General features: G+C 51.0%; 2 protein-coding genes across 3 annotated transcripts in view; both read left to right on the top strand.

The window, feature by feature from the left end:
• The window catches only part of Mobp (myelin associated oligodendrocyte basic protein), a 30,785-nt gene extending 21,461 nt beyond the window's left edge, over positions 1-9,324 (top strand). For both annotated transcript variants that reach the window (XR_009592277.1, XR_009592278.1), the window contains 2 exons: positions 5,237-5,311; positions 5,421-9,324. The gene's annotated coding sequence lies outside the window, so the exon portion shown is untranslated. The remainder of the gene's footprint in view (positions 1-5,236; positions 5,312-5,420) is intronic.
• On the top strand, positions 80-2,378 carry LOC132654628 (histidine-rich glycoprotein-like). The gene is made up of 2 exons (XM_060385055.1): positions 80-1,437; positions 1,480-2,378. The coding sequence occupies exons 1-2, from the start codon at positions 1,260-1,262 to the stop codon at positions 2,238-2,240; spliced, it is 939 nt and encodes a 312-aa protein (XP_060241038.1). The 5' UTR covers positions 80-1,259; the 3' UTR covers positions 2,241-2,378.
• Positions 9,325-24,906: the final 15,582 nt, after the last annotated feature.

Here is a 24,906-nt window from a genome sequence, read left to right as displayed (position 1 = left end):
TCCAATCTGTGTCTGTGGTCATCTGGAAAGGAGGGTAAAGTGTGTGTGTGTGTGTGTGTGTGTAGTGGGTTGCCAGCAACCCAAGGTTCCTTCCCTGAGTAGGAGCTGCTTCCATGTGTGAGGCGGTTTGGGCTCAGCTATAAGGTGGGGCTAGGGTTGACTTTTCGCCCTCCCCCCCCCCCCCCCCCCCGTGACCTGCAGCCTCAGAATCCGGGGAAAGAATGAGCTTGAATGTGGGCTCTTGCTGTAGACCATGGGAACTAACCCTCTCCATCCCACTTGCTTATACCTCGTCTCTATGCCTGCTGTGAGGACAGCGACTGGGCCAGGTGGGAGCTCTTCAGACTGCCTCTTCCTGTGGCCTGGTGTGCAGGTGTGGGTGTTGGGATTAGTTTGGGAGAATATTTGCCAGCTGTCATTTTTCTGCCCAGGTATAAATACTAGACAGCCCTTCCAAGTCCTGGGTTAACTCTTGTCTCCCTGGGGAGCTTGGCCAGAAGCTCACCATGAAAACACCACACTGGCACAGGCAGCACTGCAGAACCCTGGCCATACTCTGCAGGGACACACCAGGGCTGGGACCTTCTTCCCAGCTCAGCCCAGACGCGTGGAGGTGGAGGGCGGGAGGAGGGGAGGAGCCATGGCTATTCAGGCTCAGTCTGGGTCTGCCCCAGAAATAATTCCAGCTTGCTTTAAGCCCAAACTTAGATACAAAGATGCCAAAAGCTGGGACCAGAGCAGCAGGTGGTGGGCCCCTACCCTCGCTACTCCTCAGCCTCCCAACACTTTTCTGCTTAGGAGGCCAGTGGAGGGAAAAGAGGCCATGTCTCTACAGAGAAGCCAGGCTCTAGACCACTCAGCAGTTAAGAAATTCTTGCCACATGAACATGAGGTCTAGAGTTCAGATTCCCATCCGCCTCAGAAGGCGGGCAGGCAACCCACCTCTAAATCCAGCCTCAGAGGGGGAGACAGGAGATCCCCAGAGCAAGCCAACTAGCCACAGCAGTGAGCTCTGGGGTTGGCTGGGACACCCTGCCTCAGCACTGAGCTCTGGGGTTGGCTGGGACACCCTGCCTCGGCGAATAGAGAAGACGTAGCATAGCTCCCACCGTCAGCCCAGGGCCTCCATGCACACACCCCATACGCTGCGGCCATACACCTGCAACACGAACGCACATCACACGCACACATGAAAACGGAAAAAGAGAACGAGTGCGCCAGGCTCAGGGCTCCTCTGGGATGGGCCCATCCTGCCCGCGATGGAAGCCCTCTCCCCACCCGCAGGACCACGCTTGCTTCTCTGCGTCCTGTCTTCTGCACATGTGGACAAACGTGGCCATCGATGCTTGGTGCTTGCTCCCGTCACGGAGCCGTGTGCAGCTGCTCAGGGCCCATCAAGCGCTGGCCCATGGTGCACACACACACACACACACACACATACCACACACACCACACACACACACACACACACACACACACCACACACACACACACATACCACATACACACACACACCACATACACACGCACACACACACCACATACACACCACACACACACACACCACACACACCACATACACACCACACACACACACCACACACACACACCACATACACACCACACACACACACCACACACACACACACACACATACATACACACATACACACACACCACACACACACACAACACACACACACACAGCACATACACACCACACACACACACACACCACATACACACCACACACACACACCCCCCCCACACACACACACAGCACAGACACATACCACACACACCACACACACACACACACACACACACACACACACACCACATACACACCACACACACACACCACACACACCACATACACACCACACACACACACCACATACACACCACACACACACACCACACACACACACATACATACATACACACATACACACACACACCACACACACACACCACACACACACACAGCACATACACACCACACACACACACACACACCACATACACACCCCCCCCACACACACAGCACAGACACATACCACACACACCACACACACACACACAGACACACACACAGCACACACCACACACACACCACACACACACACACACACACACACACACACCCCACACACACACCTCTGCTCAAGTGTCATCTCAGAGGTTGTGCCATGGCTCCCGACTCCATCATGCTGGATTTGGTTTGTCTTCCGGAGTGATCCCACTTGTTTATTTATTGTTTAATTGTTCCCCCAATGCTTATCCTAATGTAAACCCCACGGTTGCCAGGCTGGGCTGTGCTGCCTTCAGCTGTCTGCACTAATAAGAATTCAATAAACACTTGCTGACTGAAAGAATGCTTATTTGTTTTTAGAAAATTTTTCAAAAGTGTGGATACTGTTGAGGAACCAAAGGCGTCTATTGTAGTTCACAGGAGTTGCTGGGACCTTGGCAGGTCTCCTCTGTGCAGAGGACACGGGGAGTGAGGCCGTCTGTGAATGTCAGTGTGACACCCTCAGCTCAGCCTGGAAGGGAGCCAGGGACAGAGTGGCTTTGGGTTATCTCAGGAGCTGTTTGAGTGTACTGAAACGCTCTCGGGAAGGAGGTGGCAGGGGCGTGTGTGAGGCGTGTGTGAGGAGGCTCGGGGTGATCAGCTGATGGCACTACGTCCCTAGAAGCCGGGAAGAAAGCCAGAGAGCCGGGGACAGCAGTGAGGGGAACACCCGTGTCTCTGGGTCCTCTTCACGGGAAGGCAGGAAGGGGGAGCGAGCAGTGTAGATTTCAGTGTTTCTGGGTTTACTGGTGAGGTGTGGGGCAGCTCTTGCCTGGAGCCTCAGTTTCCTGTGTACCTAAGGTAGGACACCAGCAGCCAGTCCTTGCTGGGGTGGTGTGAGGCGGTGGTGTGAGGACCCGGAGGGAGGAGTATGGAGAAGTCACTCCCATCACCTCTGTGAAGCCTCCTGGCCCCTCCCCCGTTTTTGAACAAATTTCTATTTTCTTTTTTAAAAATGATTTTTTAGTGTGTGTGCACATGTCATGTGACTTGTGGAGGTCAGAGGTCTGTCTTTCCCCATGTAGGTTCTCAGGACACAGAGGAGGCTCTCTGTGCACCTGACAGTTTACCTCATTGCCTGTCCAGTTCTGACTGGCCAAACACAAGTCTGTGTCGTCTTTTCTGAACACTTACTCTCTGGGGTTTTTTGATGGGGTAAGCTTCCAGGGGAACAAGGATGATGTAGGAAAGGCAGGAAAGTCGCTGAGTGACTTCATCACACAGGGAGGCATGGTGGCCGCCTTGCTTAGCCCAGCGAGGTAATTTAAAAGAGTAAAACAAAATCAGGTTTCTGTGGGTGGCTTTCTTCATAAATATAGAATCCATTTTTTTGTCTCAAGATGCCAGTCCCTTATTTAAAGCCTTTCAGAGGTGAACCGATTTCTGCTTTCCACTCAGTTTTCCGGAGCCCACCTGTCATGGAGTCTAGAGCGCTAAACTGTCATACTATAGCTAAAAGAGTCAGCCTTCAGGTTCATAGTCCAGTGTACTCGATGCCCTGTCGTGGGTCAGTGGGGCCCGTATTGCCTGATGAAACAATCATTTGAATATATCATGTGAACTTGAGAGTCTCAGTGAGGGCTGTCTAGATCGGGTGGAGCCGGGGGTGTGTCTGGGAGTGGGCCTTGATTTCCTTAACGGACCAGGGAAGACCCAAGCAGAAAGCAGCTCCTGGGTTTGGGGGTGCAGGAGCTGTCAGAGTGGAGCAAGCCGAGCACTAAGCATGCCCACATTCCTCTCTCTCCCCCTGACTGGGAAGCGGTGACCAGGGGCCTCCAGCCCCTGCACCAATGGAGAGTAACCTGGGACTTTGAGCTAATAAACCTTTCCTCCCATAGGGCTTTTGTTTTTAATTTTTAAAGTCGGGATATGCTAGCGTATCAATAGAAATGAAGCTGGGACTGGAAGGCCTTTGAGCAAGTATTTAATCCATCATGGTAAGAACTGCCTTGCCTGTCCCACGGTGCTGATGGGGGGACCAAGAAAGAGATTAGAATCTAAAGGTTTAGCACGTCCAGCTGGTGACGAGCTTTTGGAGGGACATCTGGAGGCAGCTGCGGTGCTCTGTCCAGGGGAGGAGAGCAACTCCAGAGACAGAAGATCCAGGCTTTCCCCTAAATCTGACACTAACTGGTGATGGCACTCGCTCAGCCTGTGCGGCTGAGTCACTTCCCGGTCAGTGAGGAACTCCAATTACCAGACCCTCCAGAAACGGCCCAGCCCTGCAGTTCTGTGATCTTAGTGGGCTGTGTTGCCTTCATCCCAACAAACAAAGCCCAAATAAGCATGATAAGGGCATGGGGTCTGCGTGGTTTCTGTGTGTGGGGCAGGGGTATGCACAGAGAAGCCGGGTCCCTCTGTTTCCTGGCTGGGAAAGTTGCTGGTGGGTGAGTCGACCAGACTCATGCCCTGTGGAGCAAAGCTTTGGTCTGCTGTCCTCTGGTGGCCGCCTGGCTTTCTTTTCATTTCTCACAGTGGTTGAGCTACTGCCCTCTAGCAAGCAACTCTACAGCTCTAGTCAGTAAACCAAAATCGTGTATCTAGCTGGACCGTGTGTGTGTGTGTGTGTGTGTGTGTGTGTGTGTGTGTGTGTGTATGTGTATGTGTGTGTGTCAGAGAACAACCTTTGGGGTTCAGTTCTCTCCTTCTACCGCATTGGACTCAATATCAAACTCAGGCTGACAGGCTTGGTAACAGGTATCTTTCCCCTGAGCCATCTTGCCACCTCTAACTATAATCTCTTAAGTTCCGCTATTTTTCCCTTATTTTCTCTGACTCCTAGTTGGTATTTCTTCTTTTGTTTGTGTCTCAGAAAAGGCTTCTTCTCATATCTGGAAGCCAGATACGAGAGTCAGAAACAAGCAAGCTACATCTCCAGGGCTTGGGGGAGCAGGGTTGACCCGGTTTCCGGGACATGGCCTTCTGCTGGTCTGGGCTCCACTGACCTCCCTATCCTTGGGATCAATCATAGGAGCAAGAGTTTGGGGCTCAGGTGTTTGCTTCCCTCACAGACATGCGCACCCTTCCCGTGAGCGTCGGGAAGCCACTGCTGAAGAGCGTAGGGGCCTGATGGGAACCACAGAGGGGGTAACCCAGGAGAAGAACGGGGACCCAATATCCAAGTGCAGAATTCTAGTTCTGACAGTTTTTCTCTCCCTTCAGCACTTTGACCATTTATCCGCCTCCCTCTGTGATTGCCACCGAGAGGTATGCTGTCAATCTCCTTGACCCCCCACGGTAAGATTCTATTTTGGTTATTTACAGAAGATTTTTCCTCTTTGTCAGGGATATTCTGGACTTTCACTGTGATGGCACTAAGCACAGATTGTGTGTTTATTCTGCCCAGGACTCAGGTTCTTCAGACTGAAGATTTGTGTGTCTTCAGGGATGCGCAAAACAAGTTCATTTTGCACAACCATCCAAATGGCAAATATAAAACAGAGAAATTGTCAAGGATTGGCAGTGATGTGGGGAAAATCCTAGCAGCTACTGATGGGGATTCACACATTGTCATAACACCACTGCGCTGTACTCCGGGGACACTAGCAAGGCAGAATGGCTTAAACCCTCTAATCAAGTGACTATAATTTTAGGCATCCATCTTGGGAAAACTTACACGCTTTTAGAGAAAGGAGAAATATACAAATTTGCTTTAAAGATCATGGTTTATAGTTAGAGATAAAAATGAAATTAACCAAAATGTCTATCCATGGGGGAATGAGAGAATCAATTTTGGGATATTCATAACTAAAGTCTTAACAATAGTTAAAAACCAATCTGTCAGATAGACGCATGTCAAGCAGGTAAATCTAGGAAGCAAAGCGAGGGCTGTAAAAATCAAGCACTGGGCCAGTAAATCCAGGATGACATCCTATGCATAAATATCGACAGCTCACAATCCTGTGTCAGTTTTTGCTCAAAAAGGAGAAGCCGTAGGATCTCATACTTTTTCTATAATTCAATAGAGTTTTAAAATGACAGCAAAGTACAAAAACTTTAGAAGTGTATCCTCTCAGGAACAAAAGTATGAGAACTAATTCCTGGCTTGAGGAAATAACCCAGACTGAAAGCTGCATAGGAATGGTTTAACAATACTGACGGAACACGTATTTGTTGGGAGAAAGTAAACGGGAAATTTGTGAATGTCCTGGCATGCTTCCCATGTCCTATACATCTCAAACACCAAAAATACTTGTTTTGAATCAGTTCTGGCTCTGGGCTAGAGTCCGGCTTGCGATGGCTCCTGGCTGGGAGAAAAGGGAACATTGAACACAGCTGTCAGATGTCCCTTTAGGGGACAGGTAGGTGGGAAGGGACACAGAATGTTGGGGAGTGTGGAGGGATGTGAAGTGGACAGTAGGAGGGGGGAGGGGACTCAGCGCAGGGACAAGAAGGGCATCAGAAGTGGCCCCCACCGGGAGCTGGGGTGGCCGACCACAGCGGATACCCGGAGACCCCAGTGGCCACTGCATCTGAACAGCCAGACTGGGCGCAGTTCAGATTCAAGTGCATGGATGGGGCCGTGTCAGTGCAAACTGTCCGAGGTGTGGAGCTGGGGTGAGAGGAAGACAGTCAGGAGGAAGGAAGAGGTGGCTCAGAACGCTGCACCCCAGCAGGACCAAGCAGGCCACATACTGGACCCTCCTGCCGCCATCCTCACCTGAGGACACAAACTTCATGCAGAAACTCAGGTGCGAAAGGAAGCTCGATAGGCCCCAGCTGCGAGTGCCCTGCCCGTTACCTTCCTGAGAGAAACCGGGCTGGGAGAATGGGGAAGAGCACAGGAGCTCGCTGGAGAGGCGGCTCCTGGTCTAGCTTCACCCAACCCATTAAGGAAGCCTCATGCTTTCATCTTGTTTTGATTTGGCAAAACAAACCCCATCTCGGTGCTTGCTCGTCTCTGCTACCCAAGACACAGGGCGTGTGTTAACCCCATAGTACTGGAAATCAGCCCATTAAATGAGTAACCAGAGGCGACTAAGCTTTGTCTGTCTGTTGTAGAAATAAAGGCCAGGGATGGCTCAAACCTACCTGGAGATTGCTTGACGCCGGTGGGTCGCTAATCATGCGCCTTGGGTTCCTGACTGAGCCGTGCAGTAATCGTTATGAAACATTTTTCTACTTAACTATGGCTTCCAGGAACAGTCCTCAGTACATATTGGAGAAATGACACGAAACTCCAAAAGCCGTCCTGCGCAAGTTTCTTGAGTAGGAATTCATAGCCGCAACGTCTGACATCACTCTGATGTTAACTAATCTTCTGTTTTGGAAGAAACTGAGGCAGGTGCCTGGAGCTGTTGAGGTCTCCAGGTAGGAAACCCTGGGTCACAGCATTTGCCGACTCCCGTGTTCTCCTCACGCTCTTGCAGCGATGATGTTCACAGTGGGAGTGGATGGGAGGAGATTGCGGAGCTGGCTCTCAAATCCAGCTCACTGTTCTCCCCCGGTCACTGTCTTCATTTAACTCTGAGCTGGCACATGCTGGCACAAGACAGCTAGGAGGTGTGGGCCTCTAAGAAACCAGAGCTTAATATAGGAAGCCCCAGGCTGGAAATGTCTTAATGGCCAGAGCACTGGCTGCTCCTCCAGAGGACCTGGGTTCGGGTCCCAGCACCACATGGTGGCTCACAACCATCCATTGAGTCCAGGCCGTGGGCATCTGATGTTCCCCTCCGGGCCTCCATGGGCACTGTATAGGCCTGGTGCTCATACAAGTGTACACAAACGCTCGTACACATAAAATTAAAAAATGTATGTTTAATACATAATGTCACTATCAAAGAAAAGCTACACAGGAGATACAACAAATTCAGGTTATGGCTCTTCAGAGGAGAAATTTGACACAGGATTAAAAAATTGTTATCGTGGACAAGATCTCACTAGGTAGCCCTGCCTGGCCCAAATTCCCTGTATAGGCCGGGTTGGCATCCAACTCAGGACACCTGCATGACTCAACACAGAATTTTATTAATTTGAGAAATGGTAAATGTTTCTACATTTTGCCATTGCTATTTAATTTTTTATCTTTTTTTGCAGGGGAGCTAGGTTTTCGAGACAGTGTTTCTCTGTGTAGCCCCTTGGCTGTCCTGGACTCACTGTGTAGACCAGGCTGGCCTGGAACTCACAGAGATCCCCTGCCTCTGCCTCCACAAGTGCTGGGATTACAGGTGTGCCCCACCGCCTGGCATGTTTTTCAGTCTTTTAAGTTGGCACACAGAGTAATGAGTTTCATGGAGATGCTTCCATGCATGTGTGAAGTGCAGCTATAGCCCTGTGCTCTGCTCTTGGTCACCCCTGCCATCCTGTTCCTTTCCGCTCCCCTAATGCCAGCTTCTTCCCCTGTGCCAACCGTCCTGCCTGCTCTCAGATGTCAGGTGCAGTTCACCACCCTCGGCTGTCCCGCCTTTGTCATCATTATCCTTAGTCAAGAAGCTCAAGGGACTAAGTCGGTAAATACATTTACTTGTTTACTGTGTGTGTACGTGTGTGTTTGTGTGAATGTGTTTGTGTGAGTGTGAGACTGTGGGTGTGTTTGTGTGAATACACACAGTATGTGTGCACACACACCACACACACACACCACACACACACACACCACCACACACACACACACACACACACCACACACACACACACACACACACACGCACACACACACACCACACACACACACACACACACACACGCACACGCACACACACACCACACACACACACACACACACACACACCACACACACACACACACACACACACACACGCACACACACACGCACACACACACACACCACACACACACACACACACACACACACACACGCACACACACACACGCACACACACACACCAGCCAGAGGGCAGCTTGCAGAAGCTGATTCTTTCTCCCCTGTGTGTCCTGGGATGCAGCCTTCTGGCAGCGCGTACCTCACCTGATGAGCCATCTCTCCAGCTCTGAGCTCTTGGTTTTGGGGGAATTCTCTGAGAAACTGGGGCTCTTTTCCTTTCAGATATTGGTGTTGCAGCAACGGAGACCTAAGAACTAGAATCTGGACACTGTGGAGCCAGTTTCAGGATGGCTGAGAGGGTCGTGAGCTGTGGGTGGGATGGAGCCCTGGGCAACGCTGGAATGTAGGCCTGTGGTTCGCAGGATGATGACGGCCTTTTGTAGTCCTTAACAATCGAGCAAATAAGGGGGAAAAGTCGCTCAGAAGTTGAAGAATATTACTAAACTTAAAAAAAAAACAACAACAACTGAGGTTAAGGCAAAGGAACTAAAACAGATGAAGTAGGAATGCCCAGCAGAATCCACGAGCCTTTTCTTTTTCTTCTTCTTCTTCTCCTTCTCCTTCTCCTTCTCCTTCTCCTTCTCCTTCTCCTTCTTCTTCTTCTTCTCCTTCTTCTTCTTCTTCTTCCTCTTCTTCTTCTTCTTCTTCTTCTTCTTCTTCTTCTTCTTCTTCTTCTTCTTCTTCTTCTTCTTCTTCTTTCTTCTTCTTTTGGGCCAGGATCTTGCTAAACAGTTGAGGCTGGCCTTGAACTCATGATCTTCCTGTCTCATCCTCCTGAGCGCAGGGATGACCGGCCCACACTTCTGACCCAGATCCATGGGTGTGTATTTAGGTTTTTATCTGTTTCTATAACAGTTTGCACTACTGTGTAGTTTTGCACAATTCTGTTTGGAATATGGACCAAAGATGTTTGTGCCTCTAGATTCTACAGTGATGCTCTAGTAGAAGGGACCAGGACCGGGGGGAGGGGGACAGCTGGGGGAGGAGTATCTCAGGGCAGGGAGAGTAGTCTGAATCTACCTGTGACCCCGGATGCTGGGAGGAGGCACGGTTTGCCTGAGCACCAGAGAATGGAAAGTCCATAGTGTGAAAAAGACACCATAGCAGGACTGCCCAGAAAGCACACACAACCTGAAGCCATCTGCTGAAAAGCCTGTATGGCCATGGACCCCTAGGCGAGTTCACACTGAAGATTTTAACAAGTGCAGACTCTTATTCTGATAAAGCAACAAACTTCACCTGGCAGGGTCAGAAGGGGCATTGTAAGACCTTAACCTGATTCCAGAGGTGGCTGAGATGTGGCTTATTTGGGGAAAAGAACGTGAGTGGATTAGAGAGCTGGGTTCTTCAGTTATCCTGGAGAGATTCTGAAGAGCAGAATTCTTTCCAACCCCAAGGACTGAGTGCCCTCCACCTGCGTGCCCTCCTGAGCGCACTCCACCCAGGATCCATGGTGAGTTTCATCAGTGGTATCCTATCAAAGGTGTAAGGATTTCCTAGTGTGGTCTGGGATAGATGCCTAAACCCCAGCCAGGGTCCCCACACAGAGGGGCTGAATAGACTTCCAAGGAGCACAGCTGCCATGGCTCACGTGACTGTGGAGCCCTAAGAGGGATAATTAAGGGCGGCTGCCACAACGAGGCGCTGGAGTGACGATGAGGCTTCCCGGGGGCTGAGGTGTCTCCCTTGGGGGCACAGGGACAAAGAATGTGACATGAGAACCCAAAAGGAGCCCTAGGGGGTGAGTGTTCTAGGGGTGGCCAAATGGAGAATGCTCACTCATGGGCTCTTAAAGGTGTTTTTCGTAGGGAAACCAACTTCTCTCTTCCCGCATAGGATGCCATTTGGTGTTTAAAACCAAGAATGCTTCCATAGAGTAAGTTGAGTGTTTTACACACTCAGCCCAACTGCAGACCTTCCTGCCCAGACCATACGTCATTTTCCCCTTCCACTGACCTAGGTTTGCTGTGGCACACCCTATTGTTATTTCATAAAATAACATGTTTAAAAGGTGATTTCATTTTATGCATATCAGAGTTTGGGTGCATGTGCACCCCCTGTGTGCAGTGCCTGTGGAGGCCAGAAGGGGGCGTCAGATGCCCTGCGTCTGACGGTTCTGAGCCCCCACGGCAGGGTAGCCCGAGCTTTAACTACTGAGCCGTCTCTCCAGCCCCATTTCCTGGAGTCTTCTATGGAAGGCAGCCAGAGAGAAAGAAGGCAGATGATGGGATGAGCAACAGTGGCAACATAACAGAAAAGCAAAATGGCTACCGTCTCTTCAACACAGCCTGTTCCTGTTTAAGAACGGACACACACTTGGGCAACATCTGCTTACAGGCCGTAAGCTTCACCTGGATATTGCTCCCTGTTCCTTCGGGTGTTCCTTGGAGTGAGGTGACATCCTTCCCGCCCTTAGGCAACTTGCAGCTGTCTATATCTTAGGGACATTGGCACAAAAGCTTGCTGGAAATGGCTTTTCCTGGAGACAGAAAACAAGACAAAATACAAAACATAACAAGACAAAAAACCCAGGGCATTTACAAACATATCAGATAATTAGAAATTAAATATAGTGTCTTTGATTTACATTTAAATGTTATTCGTCACCAATGAATGTATTCTGTGCAGTCTTGAGACTTGAATAAAGATTTTTGCCTGGAAGTTCATGAATAAAACTGATGAAATTACTGGCAGTCACGCAAAAGGAAAAGACCCTTAGTGTCTGAAAACACCAATGAAAACTTGGTTGATGCTGAATAATCTTCAGGATGCATAAGTGAAGAGAGGAAGCCTCAGGGAGTTTAAAGGACAGAACAAGCCCAGCCATCTTCTCACGGCAGAAAGTGGTGCAGGTGGCAGATGGGTGTTATTTTTAATACCTTACAGAGATAAAGCCATCGCTTTTATGAGAACCATGTAATTGAGTTTCAACCCAAGGCTTCTGGGGGGAAAAAAAAAACCATCTAGAATTATGATAAATTTTTTTTTTTCCTGAGGTGAGAATCTTCTCTTTCTCCCTCTCTGTGTCACAAGAAATAAACAAGGGAACTCCACTAAACACCATTTTAAGGAAACAAAAGACAGATGGGGATCCAGGTTTCCAAACAAAATGAAACAAATTGCCAAAGCAATTTACAAAAGCATAGAAACTGCTGGGGTGGGTGGGGCGTGAGCAGGGAGATGGCGCCAGGTGGTGGATTGCGAGATCATCCATCCTCTTGCAGAGACCCTCACAGAGGCAGGGGCAGGCAGAGTGCCCAGCACTTATCAAGAGCTGAGGGGTGTGGTGGGAGCAGGGGCTGGACCTCACTGGGACATTCACAGCTTAGGAGAAAGGGGTTTCTCCATCCGTTCCTCTGTCAAAAACTTTCTATACAATATATTTTGATCACGTTTTCCCTTCCCCCGGCTCCTTGAAGATCCTCACCTCCTCCCTCCCCACCCCAATTTGATTTTTTTTCTCTTTCTTAAAAATAACACACAAAATGAAAAACAAACAAAAACCAAACATACAAGCAAAGCCAGCATGGTGACACATGCCTGTAGTCCCAGCACTTAGGGAGGTAGGGGCAGCTGAATCTATGTGTGAGTTCTAGGCCAGCCTGGTCTATAAAATGAGTCCAGGACAGCCAGGGCTACACAGAGAAACCCTGTCTCAAAAAAAGCCAAACAATGCTGAGACTCATAACCAAACCTTGGGCAGAGTGCAGGGAATCATATGAAAGGAGGAGTTAGAAAGACCTGGAGAGGACGGGAGTGCCAGAAGGACCAAATCTATCTGGGCACAGGGGTCTTTTCTGAGACTGATTCTCCAACTAAGGACCATGTATAGATATAACCTAGAACCCCTGCTCAGACATAGCCCATGGCAGCATCCAAGTGGGTTTTCTTAGTAAGGGGAACAGGGACCGTCTCTGACATAAACTCAGTGGCAGGCTCTTTGACCTCCCCCCACCCCCAAGGGAGGAGCAGCCTTGCTAGGCCACAGAGGAGGACATTGCAGCTGAGAGACCAAAAGATTAAAAATCAGCAGCTATTATTAATATTTAAGGCCTGAACTAGGTGGGTGGAGAAGTTCAGCAATGCCCTGAGGAGAAGAATTGGCCTTACTGCATTCTTTCCCCACCCACTAGAGATACAGTTCCTAGGAAACTGGCCCATCCCCCTAGGGAGGGACACCAGATCATTAATGGCTTGGGGAACTTCCTATAGCCAATCAATTCAAAATGTAGCATTTTGACCAATAGATGCTTGCCAGGCAGGAATTACCTCTGCCTTGGGCATGCTGGGAAGGACCAGAACCTTTAAATCACCCAACTAACCTGAGCACGAGGCTCTCGGCTCTCACTTCAATTGGATCTTTTATTATTCAGGATTGTTTTAGCTATCCTGGGTTTTTTGAGCTTCAATATGAAACTTAAACTTGTCCTTTCAAGTTCTGTGGAAAATTATGTTGAGATTTTGTTGGGAGATTGCATTGAACTTGTAGATTACTTTTGGTAGATAGCCATTTTCCCAATCGTAATTCTACCAATCCATGAGCATGGGAGATCTTTCCATCTTCTGATGTCTTCTGCAGTTTCTTTGATTTTTGAAGATCTTTATTATACAAGTCTTTCACTTATCCCTAAGACTTATTGGATGCTACTGTGGAAGGCATTGTTTCTCTGATTTCTTCCCCACTGTACCTCACACCATTAACAAGTGTTTGCTAGCGAGAACCAGTGTCTCCTGATTATCACTTCTTTTTTTTTTTTTTCAAGACCCCACAGTCAAGTGTATTTGTTGGGCTTCTCAGGAACTAGAATCAACCCATGTATATATAGAGATATTCACCAACTGTCTTGTGAGCCCAGAGGTCAAGCACTTGTAGAACTGTACTTGCAAACTGAGGCCCCAGGACACGAGAGCTGAGAAGAGATTCCTGTCTGAGGAGACCCAGGAGCCTGTGGCCAGGGAGACCTATCAGTTCCCACCCAGAGGCCAGTGAGCTTGGGAGCTTAAGCAGGCTTTATGTGCAGTGACCGCCCACAGATCTGGAGGTACGGTGGTCAGCCTCCCCACAGTGTGGGCTGTAAGCTGGTGGGGTGAGGCTCAGGCCATGTCTGCACACTTGACCTCTCTCTCCACCATATCAGCCTACACTTGGGCTTTCACTTTATCCAGAAACATTCCCTGTAGAAACACACTAGCATGATTAACCATGACCCAGTCAAACTGCCACACCCAAGCCACCATCACCCCAGGCCACCGTCACCCCAAACAAGTTTTGTTTCCACTTAAACTAAGAAGTTTTTTTTTCCCCAGAAGTAGGACTTCTGAATTTTTAAAACTCATAGAAAAAGGGGAATAAAATTGTCTAGTTACACAATGACTCATTAAACAATAATAAAAGCAAGACTTTCCTCTTCCCCCTCATTTCTTCTGACTTCCTTGAGACTTTTGTATGATGTTCTTTCTGTCCCTCCCTCCTCAGCACCTCCCAGACCCATCTCCTCTTTCCTACCTACCCAATTTTGTGTCCCCCCGTTTTTTTTAGTCCATCAATGCAGTTGGTCCTACCCACACACTCTTGGGGGTGTGTCGGCCTTCCTGTTTGGATGGAAGGGTGTCCTGGGACTCAGGAGCCCAGGAACCACAGAGCTCTGACAGGAGGCCTGCACTGCAGCTCCTGGGGAGGTTCCCCAGCTGAGCTCAGGAGCCTCAGCCCCTCTTTCTTGCTTCTCTTCAGAGCTTCTTCCAATGAGAGAACCTCACCTGGCAGCAAATCTCTTAAAAGAGACTAACTGGAGGTCCAGGGAGTGGAGTGACAGGAGCAGCTGCCTCTGCTCCCAGAGAGCAGGGAACCGGGCAGACTCGGTCTTTAAATAGGAATCCTTAGGGGGCGGAGCTTTCCAGGGTGAGGCTTGGTGGGATTTCAAGGCCTGAGCTTGGGGGGGCTCAGGGATTGGTGGGTTTTTCTGTTCAGGGATTGGCGAGACAAGACTTTTCTTACAGTGCAGGGTCTAGGCATTCTCCAGCCTCAGGGCTGGGAATGGCAGTTACAGACTTTAAATGGCTGTTAGGGAAGTCTGGGGCAGGGCCTGCTACCGGATAGCCTCAGGCAGCGGCCTGGTCACTTTCCTGCCTTGACAGTTTACAAAGTATACAATGTTTACAAGCCAGTCCATAGCAGGGAAAGCTTTCCCTGAGCCAACACCCAACACCTGAATACATAGCCACCAGAGGGCAGTGCTGGTTGCAGCTTCCTGCTCCTGTGGCCCAGGAAGATGTGAACTTAAAGCCATTGCTTTGATACAGTCACAGAACGCACAGTAATGAGAGTAATGTATCCTCTCATAATACCCTCTGTGAACCTGAACAGAGGCCACATTTACTCCAGATGCAGGGAGAGAGCAACTGGGAGGGTGGGCTAGCTGGGGCCTCGAGTCAGTGGCTTCCCATCTCTCCAGTCAGTCTCCTCTCTGGACAACGACAATGGCAGAAGTGATCACATTGGAGTATTCAGACATTTCCGAGGAAGTTGGGAAATTCTAGAATTTGTGTAAAAATTCCAAACCTGTTCCCCCCGCCCCCTTTTTCCTCAAAAGGCAACCATCTTGAAAACATTACCTTATAGTCCCGAAGGACCGTTTGACCCCTGTCGTTGGTTATGTGGCCGGTGGTGGCCACAGGAGCTTCTGCAGGCTTCAGGGCCGTTTTGGTAGATGTGTTGATGTTGACGCGCTCTGGGCTGCTGAGCCATCGTGTCTTGGCACGACAGCTCTGAGCTTCCAGTGTGTGTTCTCGGCTTTGGCCGGGGCTGACGTGCCAGTGACAGAGTTTGGCTCTAACTACCGAGCCCACGTTGAACAGAGTTTTCTCCTCCTCAGGAATAACAGGCTTTGAAAGCTTTGTTGTGCAGCCAGCTTGAGATCGGGATCTGTCCTGACTCATTTGATGAAGTGACAATGGCTGCAGGGCGGGAAGAGTACTTACCGCTTTTCTTTCTCGGGCTAAGGAGGGCAGCGCACCCGTGCACAGCTTGGGATGCTGCAGGGCGGTGCAGGTGTGGCCCGAGCCACAGCCTGGGGGAGAAAGCCTTGGGTGCCGAGCCCTGCTCTGGAAGGGCACGCTGAGCTCAGAGACCTAGGCCACCCAGGCAGAACACAGCCAGGCGAAACACGGCTCAGGCCGACCCCACCTCTGTGACATCGGTTCTGAACAGCGGCATGAGCTGGGATGCTGACCAGGGCGGTCACATTATTTGGACCTTAAAGTCACTTTGATTGGTGTGTGATGACAATAATCGTGGTAAAATGAGGAAATATTTGTGTCACCAATGACTCAGCGTGTTCTAGAATAATGAACGTGACCAACGAGCAAACAGAACAAAACCTGAGCAAATCTACCTTTTATATATAGTTCAACCAGCGATGATGCTTCAGGGCTCACACTTGCCGGGCAGGTGTGAGAGCCTCAGTTGGATCCCCGGCACCCATGGAAAGCCCCACGAGGGAGGATAGCCCAGTGGTTCCTCTGCTGCCATGGCTAGGTGGCCGGCTCATACTGGCGAATCCTCAGAAACCAGCTAGCCTGTTGTGCATAGGGGCAAATAACGTGAGACCCGGACTCAGACAAGGCGGAAGGTGAGGACGGTTACCCGAGGCTGTCCTCTGATCTTCAGCAGGGCACTCACACACAAACTCACGCCTACAGGGAGAAAGCAGACAAAGGTCTGTTTCAGCCCTAGGGAAGCAGCGTCGTCATTACATCGGCTGTGCCCCCCCCCTGCCGCAGGCTCACCCCTGCTTGGGACTGCCCCCTGGGCTGGACAGCCATGATTAACCAGGCGAGGGGCCACCCGGTGTTTCCAAGCCTTGGGCTCTTTGTAGCCCACCCAGCGTCCGCTGGGCACGGCTTCAGAGTCCTCACTCTGCGCCTCAGCCTTCTCCCAGCTTCCTCGTGAGCTGAACCTGCTGGGCAGAGACAAAAGGGGATCTGAGGTGAGCGGCCCAGGCCTGCAGCGGGGCTGATCGGCTTACAGAGCACGTGGCCAGCTGCGGTCTGCTGACTCTGCTGTTTCCTGCCAGAGCCCGCCAGTGTGCGGACTGCAGCTGAGGGCGTTCTGCGGGCAAACGCCCTCAGAAAGAGCTCCTTTGCGAGCTCGGCTCTGACTCCAGGAGGTCTTGATACATAAAGATATGAAGATATGACAGGAGGAGTTACTAAAACCTTGCAGGAAGAGTGAAAGGGACAAGGCTCACGCTGGCACTACGGCTTTCGGGGAGGTCCCCTAAGGGTGGGAGGTCCCCTTGGGGTAGGATGTCATCTTTTAGGAAGGAAGAGCCTGTGTCTCCACTTTATTCTTTTTCATAATAAATATTCCATAAACTAGGCGGCAGTGGCATATGCCATTAATCCCAGCACTCAGGAGGCAGAGGCAGGTGGATTTCTGTGAGTTCAAAGCCAGCCTGGTCTACAGATGAGTTTCAGGACAGCCAGGCTACACGGAGAAGCCCTGTCTAGAAAAACCAAATAAAACAATTTAAAGATTATCCATGCATGTACGAATATATGCATGTATGTTACATGTATGTATGTATGCCCTTTGAGGCATGGGAGTCGGAGGATAACTCATGGGAGTTCATTCTTTCATCGTTTTATGTCTGACATCGTGGTTCTCCTTGGCCTTCTAGAGTTTTGGCCAGATGGCTGCAGAGCCTCTAGTCAAGGATGGAAGATTGTCCTATGTCCCTTTCTCTCCGTTCAGACCGGGCTCGGCAAGGAAAGCTAGAGTCATGTGTGGTTCCTGTCTTAATTTCTCAGCCGCAAAGCGTGGCTGGGCGCTCTCTGGTCCAAGGCGAAGGGTCAGATGAAGTCTAATTCCCAATAACCGGTTCCCAGCAGGGCGGCCTCTGCAGGCTCGCAGGAGGGAAAGTAGGTAGTCCCCGCCTTTCCACGTGGAGGAAACCCACTGAGGGTGATGATCCCGAAGCTCACGGGCAGAGCCCACTCAGGCTGTTTCTGAGGCTTGGGTTGATTTCACCTGCTGGGTTTATGCTCATTTGCGTTGGCCGGGCACAGCTCTCCCCAGAGATTCAGCTCAGAGCTTCCTCCACCTCAGCCTGGAGTGGCGGCCCAGGCCTGTGGTCCCAGTGCTCAGGAAGTGAAGGCAGGAGGATCAGGAGTTCAAGGATGCCCTTGACTGCACAGTGGGTTCAAAGCAAGCCTGGGCTACAGGAACCTTGTGTCCAACAGATAGATGAACAGAAAGGGCTGGAAACACAGCTCCGTGTAAACACTTGTCCTGGTACACAGGAGGCCCCAGGTTCCATTCCCCAGCACAAAAACACAACACAACAAAACAAACGGCCCTCTCCCTTTTCTATCAGAGTGCTGTACCCAAACGTGTGCATGTTTGTGTTAGCTATTTTCAATTTCCAAGGGATGATGTACGCATGAACTCATTGTTCAATAAATATAACCTGTTTATATAACTTTCCTCATTAACTAGAAGAAAAAAAAAACACAGAGCAACATATAGCATTTTCAAGTGACTTTTTTTTTTTTTTTTGAGACAGGGTCTCATGTAGCTCAGGCTGGCCTCAAACCTTGAACTTCCCCCCTCCTTGCCCTGCCCTCCGGAGTCCCAGGCTGCTGCACCCTGTTTTAAGTGGTGCTATGGATTCATACTGGTCACGCATGGAATCAGGCCCTCAGCTGTCTGGAGTGTCTGTTTGTGTCGCTAGGGTTGGGTTCATGGTCCTCGGCTGAATAACTCGCACCAGAAATTTCAAAGGGTTGGAAAGATCAATCAATTCTTACGTCTCTGTGTGTGCAAATGTATGTGCCGTGAGCATATGTGTTCGGGCAGAGTCCGCAGGTCATCCTCAGGGGTCGTTCCGTTTCCTGAGACAGGGTTTCCTACCCTGAGACTGCCCCGCCCCAGAACCCGGGGAGCTCCTGTCCCTCCAGCCCCGTGTTGGGATTATGAGCACACCCCACCACACCCTGCTTCTCACGTGGGCCTAGAAATTGAACTCAGGTCCTGTGCTCAGCTGCAAGCCCTCTACTGAGCAGGCTCCGCCTCCACAGCCCAGACAGATGAACAGAAAGGGCTGGAAACACAGCTCAGTGTAAACACTTGTCCTGGTACACAGGAGGCCCCAGGTTCCATTCCCCAGCACAAAAACAACTCCGCGGCGGTCCTTCCGCCCGCACCTTGTCTTAGTCTTACTGTCCAGGCTACTCTTGGCTGCGTGGCCGTAACTGGTGATGTCACCTCAGGCCCCGAGAAGTTGGGGCAACGGGCGTGACGTGGACCCTTCAAGATGTTGCCCTATCAACACGCCGGTCTTAATGACTTTCTGGGGCCAAACCTGGGTGCGTGCGTGCGTGTGTCTGTCTGTGTGGCCGCATCCCTTGGCAGGGGGCCTGGTCTGGATAGCAAGGAGGAGGGACCCCGGCAAGCTTCTCCCTCTCTGCTCTCTGCCTGCGGTGCGAGCCGCGGGCGCACACTCCTGATACCACGCCGTCCGGGCTGGGCCGGCTGCCGGGCCTCCAGCCACGAATCCTCCCTGATTGCCTTAATCGGCTGCCACCGGAAACAGGACCAGCCAGGCCAGAGTCTGTGCGTTCCCCCGGGGTCAGGAGGTGTTGAGGAGGAGAAAGAGAGGCACCGCGCAGGTCAAACCCGGGGTCAGGGGAAGAGCTGCTGCCGTCGGCGCTGAGAAACGGGCTGGGTGTGCGCACGCGCGCTGTGGGGCGCATGGGTGGGGCGCGGCCGAGCGCCCCTGCTGTCCTCCTCTGTGAACCCTGAGTACCAGCCCTCTGGGGTCCACTTCCTCACAGGCCCCGTCGCTTACACCGAGGTCGGGTAGTTTAGGAAGGACAGGGGCCTTGTTGGACAGCAGTTTCCTTGGAACTGAAGAGCTCCTCCCCGGGATGACGGGGCCTTTGAGAGTCGAGTAGACAAGCGTCCCAAGTCCAAGGAGGATGAAACAGCTCGGTAGCGCGCCATCCCGAGTCAGAGAAGTGGCCAACACCCGCTGAAGAGAACGGTTGTCCAGCTGCGGCAGCGAGCTCCCGGGTTCCAGCTTCCCGGAGTCATCACCCACGCCGGGGTCATCACCCTGCTGAGTCATCACCGTGCTGAGTCATCATCACCCTGCTGAGTCATCACCTATGCCGGGGTGGGCGGGCAGAGCTGAGCTCCCGAGGCGCTTGCTACCCCTGTGAGCCACCCCTCACACCTGTACTCCTGCGTGAAAGCCCGCGTTGGGCTGTGGTGTGAGGGGTGTGACTTTGGCCAGCTGAGAACATCCGTGGGTGAACTCTGAGGAGAGGAGATATACAGAAGCCCACAGACAGTGAGACATGGCCTTTGGGTTGACATCGCTGCGCTGGTCTTCATGCTTCCACACTTGACTTCACTGAGAAAAACGTTCCAGAGAGCTTCTCAGGGCAGTCCAAAGGCTTGCGGCCACAGCCGAGGCTTCGCGGCTTTCGCTGACTTGTCCCGATCTGCTGCATTTTGCAGATTCCTGTTGCTGTTTGGTGTCGGCCTTTGGACTGGACTGCTGGTGTCCAGACAGCGAAGAGTGGACTCACCCCAAGAAACTGCTTGTAATCAGGTCTACAATCCCCTTCCTGATAACCTTCTCTCTGGTAACTAACTACCTCTGGTCAGTGTGTGGAAGGGACGTAGAAGCATTTAACATCCCTGAATAAAGCAGTTTTGGTGAAAAGTCTAAGCCTGCAGCACAGAATGCAGTGCATCCAGGCTTCTCTGCACACGACTTCAGGCAAGTGGCGTTTGGACACAGCCCGGTTGCTTGAGACCGTTTCACAAAAATGGCTCCTGGAGACGTCAGTGTGCCTGCTGGGGACTTTCCAGGGTCTGGGACTGTCAGGTTAATGCTTGGAATCCCAGAAACCGGTCCCCTGATATTTGTAATGGGAAGTCAGGCTGCGCATGGGAAGAAGTGAAGAATGAAATGATAAAGGCTAATGCTTGCTGACCGCATGTTAGGCAGGGAGCAGCGTGGTGGACTTGTCCTCCCAAGGAGGACAGCACTGTTGGTGGAATTGTCCTGTCTTAGCAGAGCAAAAGCGTCGGTGACCTGTTTCCTCAGTGCTTCGGTTTGCGAGGCGCTGGGAAGCGGCGGCTTCGAACGGGCAGGATCCCGGCTGCGGGGCCTGACAAACTGATTCTCCCTGCCTTTGAGCTTCACATTGCTAACCGTGAAGATGTGCGTGGGGACGTCAGGGCTGAAGGCTTAACATAAGAAAAGTGTCAGCAAACATTTGCGCTCTCTCAGAATCTTGCTCTCCTTTCATCTCGACTCACTTTCCATCTTTGATCCTTCAGGTGTTCCTTTATGAGAGGATGCTTGATTGAGACCCTGCAATTAAGGTTGAAGTCTGACAGACTCCCTTTCTTAGCTGAGTTCCCTCTCTGCCTGATCTGGGGAGCCCCAGATCCCCCACCACAGAGCCCTCAGGGAGATTACAAGCCCAACCCTTTCCTGATAAGAAACTCATTCAGAGACAGAGAGCACCTGGAAATTCCTGGAAACACCCACCCTATGCTAATGAGATGTCTTGGTGTCTTGGCTTTCAACCAATGACCTTTAACCATACCTGGGGTTCTTCCCCACCCACAGGATAATTAAGTACTGCTTCCCCTTCTTATAATGGGACTTTGTTACTGAGGGTAAATCAAGTATCCCTGGCACTTCTAGCCCCAGCAAACCAAACATATTCTCCTCAAAGCCCCCCCACAGCCCAAGGCTTATAAGTCCCTGATTTCACACAAAATAAACGTGCTACATGCTGCTTGAGATTGGTCATTTATTCTGGGGAAGGAAGGCTTCGCTCCTCCCTGAAAAGTTTGCAACTTCCAGGGCATGGCTGCGGCCCAGGCTGCCACGGCTCCCTCTGTCACCGGGAGCTGGGTGCTGACCACCGGCGGAGTACCCCTGGGGCCGAGTCTCACCAGACCTGCTTTTCGGCTGTAAGCTGGCCAGGCACAGGCTTTCTCTCATCCCCGCCATTCATACAGCGGCTTAACCATAGAGCTGCCATCTGCTGCCGGCAATCTCATTTAAGAGCTGACTGTCACATTCCCTGCTCCCCGTGACATCCCATGCCTACCCCCCCACCCCCGTGATCTAAGATAGTCCAAGCTATCACTGGACCGGATACAGAACAACAGCTGATCATTAGAATCATTCTGGTTTGGTAAAAAGATGGTAGGCCATTTGAACATCTCTGTTGAACAGGTCTGAAACACTTATCCTTCATGCAATCCTCCCGTCTCTCTGTGCACATGTGGAAATCAGAGGACAAGTTGTGAGAGTTGGTTTTCTTCCTCCCCTATGTGGGTCCCAGGGATGGAACTGACATCCATCTTCGTGGCAAGCAGTCTGACCCGTGGAGCCATCTTGCCAGACCTAGCTTCGATTTTGAGCCTGGAGAGGACCATTTTGGCTATATTGGCTGGCCAGGGATCTCTAGGTCCACTATCTCCAACCCCCCAGTGCTGGGGTTGCAGGCGTGCAAGGGCCTGCCCACCTTTTATGTGGGTGCTGGGATTTGAACTCAGGTCCTCATGCTTGTGTGGCCAAGTCCCCAGTCTGGAATGTGGCTCTTTAGTTTCCTCCTATGTACACACTTATTCATCATCTCATTACCTCGACCCCTGGCACCATCCTGGCTATGATGTGATCCCTTAAAATTTGTTTTATATAATTTTTGTGTGTGTGTGTGTGTGTGTGTGCACATGCTATGGCTTGCAAATGGAGGTCAGAAGACAACTTTTGGGAGTCAGTTTTCCCCTTTGTGAGTGAGAATTGAGCTCAGTGATTGGGTTTAGGGCAGTGCCTTCGCCCTGAGCCACCTGGCAGCTTTGCTCCTGCTGAGGGCTGAGAGGACCGAGGCGCACACAGCACGGAGACACACCTGAGAGTGTTAGGCTCTCTAGAGCTGAACGGGGCTTTTCCCTCTCGAGGACCGAGGACACAGCGGGCATTCTGCTGCCGTGGCGAGTGCTCCCACGTGGTTCCGAGTAGCTCTCTGAAGCACGAGCGTGTCCGCTGCTGCAGTGCGACTCCACCCACACGAGTTATTGTCCCTTAAAAAAATCAATGCATTACATGCAGCCGTAACCACTTCACTGCAAACGGACAGAGTCAGAGCCGTTTCTACCCATAGTCCCTGAACGCTGAAGAATCCTTTATCTGTCAGGCTTCTTTAGCATAACGTAAATTAAGAATGGTGACTGTCACATGTTGACAATTCTCAGTTACAAATTTACATTTCAGAACATATATGTTCTTTGAGTGTTACTACATATTAGAGAAGATGTAAGGATAACTTTAATCCAGCCTTGAAATCAAAGGCATCTAGTCAATTTATCATACACAAGTTCATAATCTAATGTTACACACTGACATAAAGAAGTGACTGGGGCTGGAAGGATGGCTCAGTGGTTAGGGGCACTGGCAGCTTATGCAGGACCCAGGCGTGCTTTCCAGCACCCCTGTGGTGGCTCAGTCTGTGAGGTCAGTTCCAGGGACCTGAAGCCATCTCCTGGCTGCAGTGGGTACTGCATGCATGTGGCACATGCCATAACATGCAAAACACCCATCCTCATGAAATAAAAACGAGTATATTAAAGACAAAGGAGAATGACTTAAAGTTTTATTTACTTATTTACTGATGGTGGATGTAAACGGCCTTGGGGCATCACAGCATTTCCCGAAAAAGAAGACACTCTAAGAAGCGAACCATTGTGTTTCAGCAAGCATTAAATGTTTTCCCAGTAGCCGAGGAATGTAATTGAGTCCCCGTCCTTGGATTTCCCTCTGGATTTCCCTCAGGCAACAAGAGGAGAGCACATTAAACTCCCGCAGCACACAGCATGGACGTGCACTGCTGTGCTCAACTTTCACGTGGGCTCTAGGGATCCAAATTCACATCCTCACGCTATGTGGCAGGTGCTTTCTGGACCACTCCATCCCCCGGGCTCCACACAATGGCGTTCCGTCCCTTTGCTAAACCATGTGGAATTTTTCCTGCGGTTAGTCTCAGTGTAGTGTGGGTCTGACAACGCAAACAGCTCAGCTGAAGTGACGACATTATGAACAGCCATAGCTGAGTTTCCTAAGGAGACTTTGGTAATTCTGTTTCTTGAACACTGACGGTCACACTTTCTGAATTTCACGATTGTTGAGCTGTGAAAGGGCTTGTTCAAATCAATGAAATATGTTGACTCACTTTCAACAGTTACTTTTCTTTCATGAGCCTGTTCTGCTGCAGCACTGCATATCAAAAGAGCCTTGCTCCAGCATTCCCCTGTGGTCTGCCCCACTGTGTGCCTGTGTCTCTGTGTGTGTGTGTACCTGTGTGTGCATGTATCTCTGTGTGTGCCTGTATCCGTGTGTACCTGTACCATCCCTGTGTGCCTGTACCTGTGTGTGCCTGTACCCCTGTGTGTGCCTGTACCCTGTGTGTGCCTGTACCCCTGTGTGTGCCTGTACCCTGTGTGTGCCTGTACCCCTGTGTGTGCCTGTATCCCTGTGTGCCTGTATCCCTGTGTGTGCCTGTACCCCTGTGTGTGCCTGTATCTCTGTGTGTGCCTGTATCCCTGTGTGTGCCTGTACCTGTGTGTGCCTGTACCCCTGTGTGTGCCTGTATCCCTGTGTGTGCCTGTACCTGTGTGTGCCTGTACCTGTGTGTGCCTGTATCTCTGTGTGTGCCTGTATCCGTGTGTACCTGTACCATCCCTGTGTGCCTGTACCTGTGTGTGCCTATACCCTGTGTGTGCCTGTACCATCCCTGTGTGTGCCTGTACCCGTGTGTGCCTGTATCCCTGTGTGTGCCTGTACCATCCCTGTGTGTGCCTGTATCCCTGTGTGTGCCTGTACCACCCCTGTGTGTGCCTGTACCCCTGTGTGTGCCTGTACCCCTGTGTGTGCCTATATCCCTGTGTGTGCTTATATCCCTGTGTATGCCTGTATCCCTGTGTGCCTGTATCCCTGTGTGTGCCTGTACCACCCCTGTG

Source organism: Meriones unguiculatus, chromosome 6 (genome assembly GCF_030254825.1).
Source record: "Meriones unguiculatus strain TT.TT164.6M chromosome 6, Bangor_MerUng_6.1, whole genome shotgun sequence".
Taxonomy (NCBI): domain Eukaryota; kingdom Metazoa; phylum Chordata; class Mammalia; order Rodentia; family Muridae; genus Meriones; species Meriones unguiculatus.
This window is presented reverse-complemented; position numbering and strand designations above follow the sequence as displayed.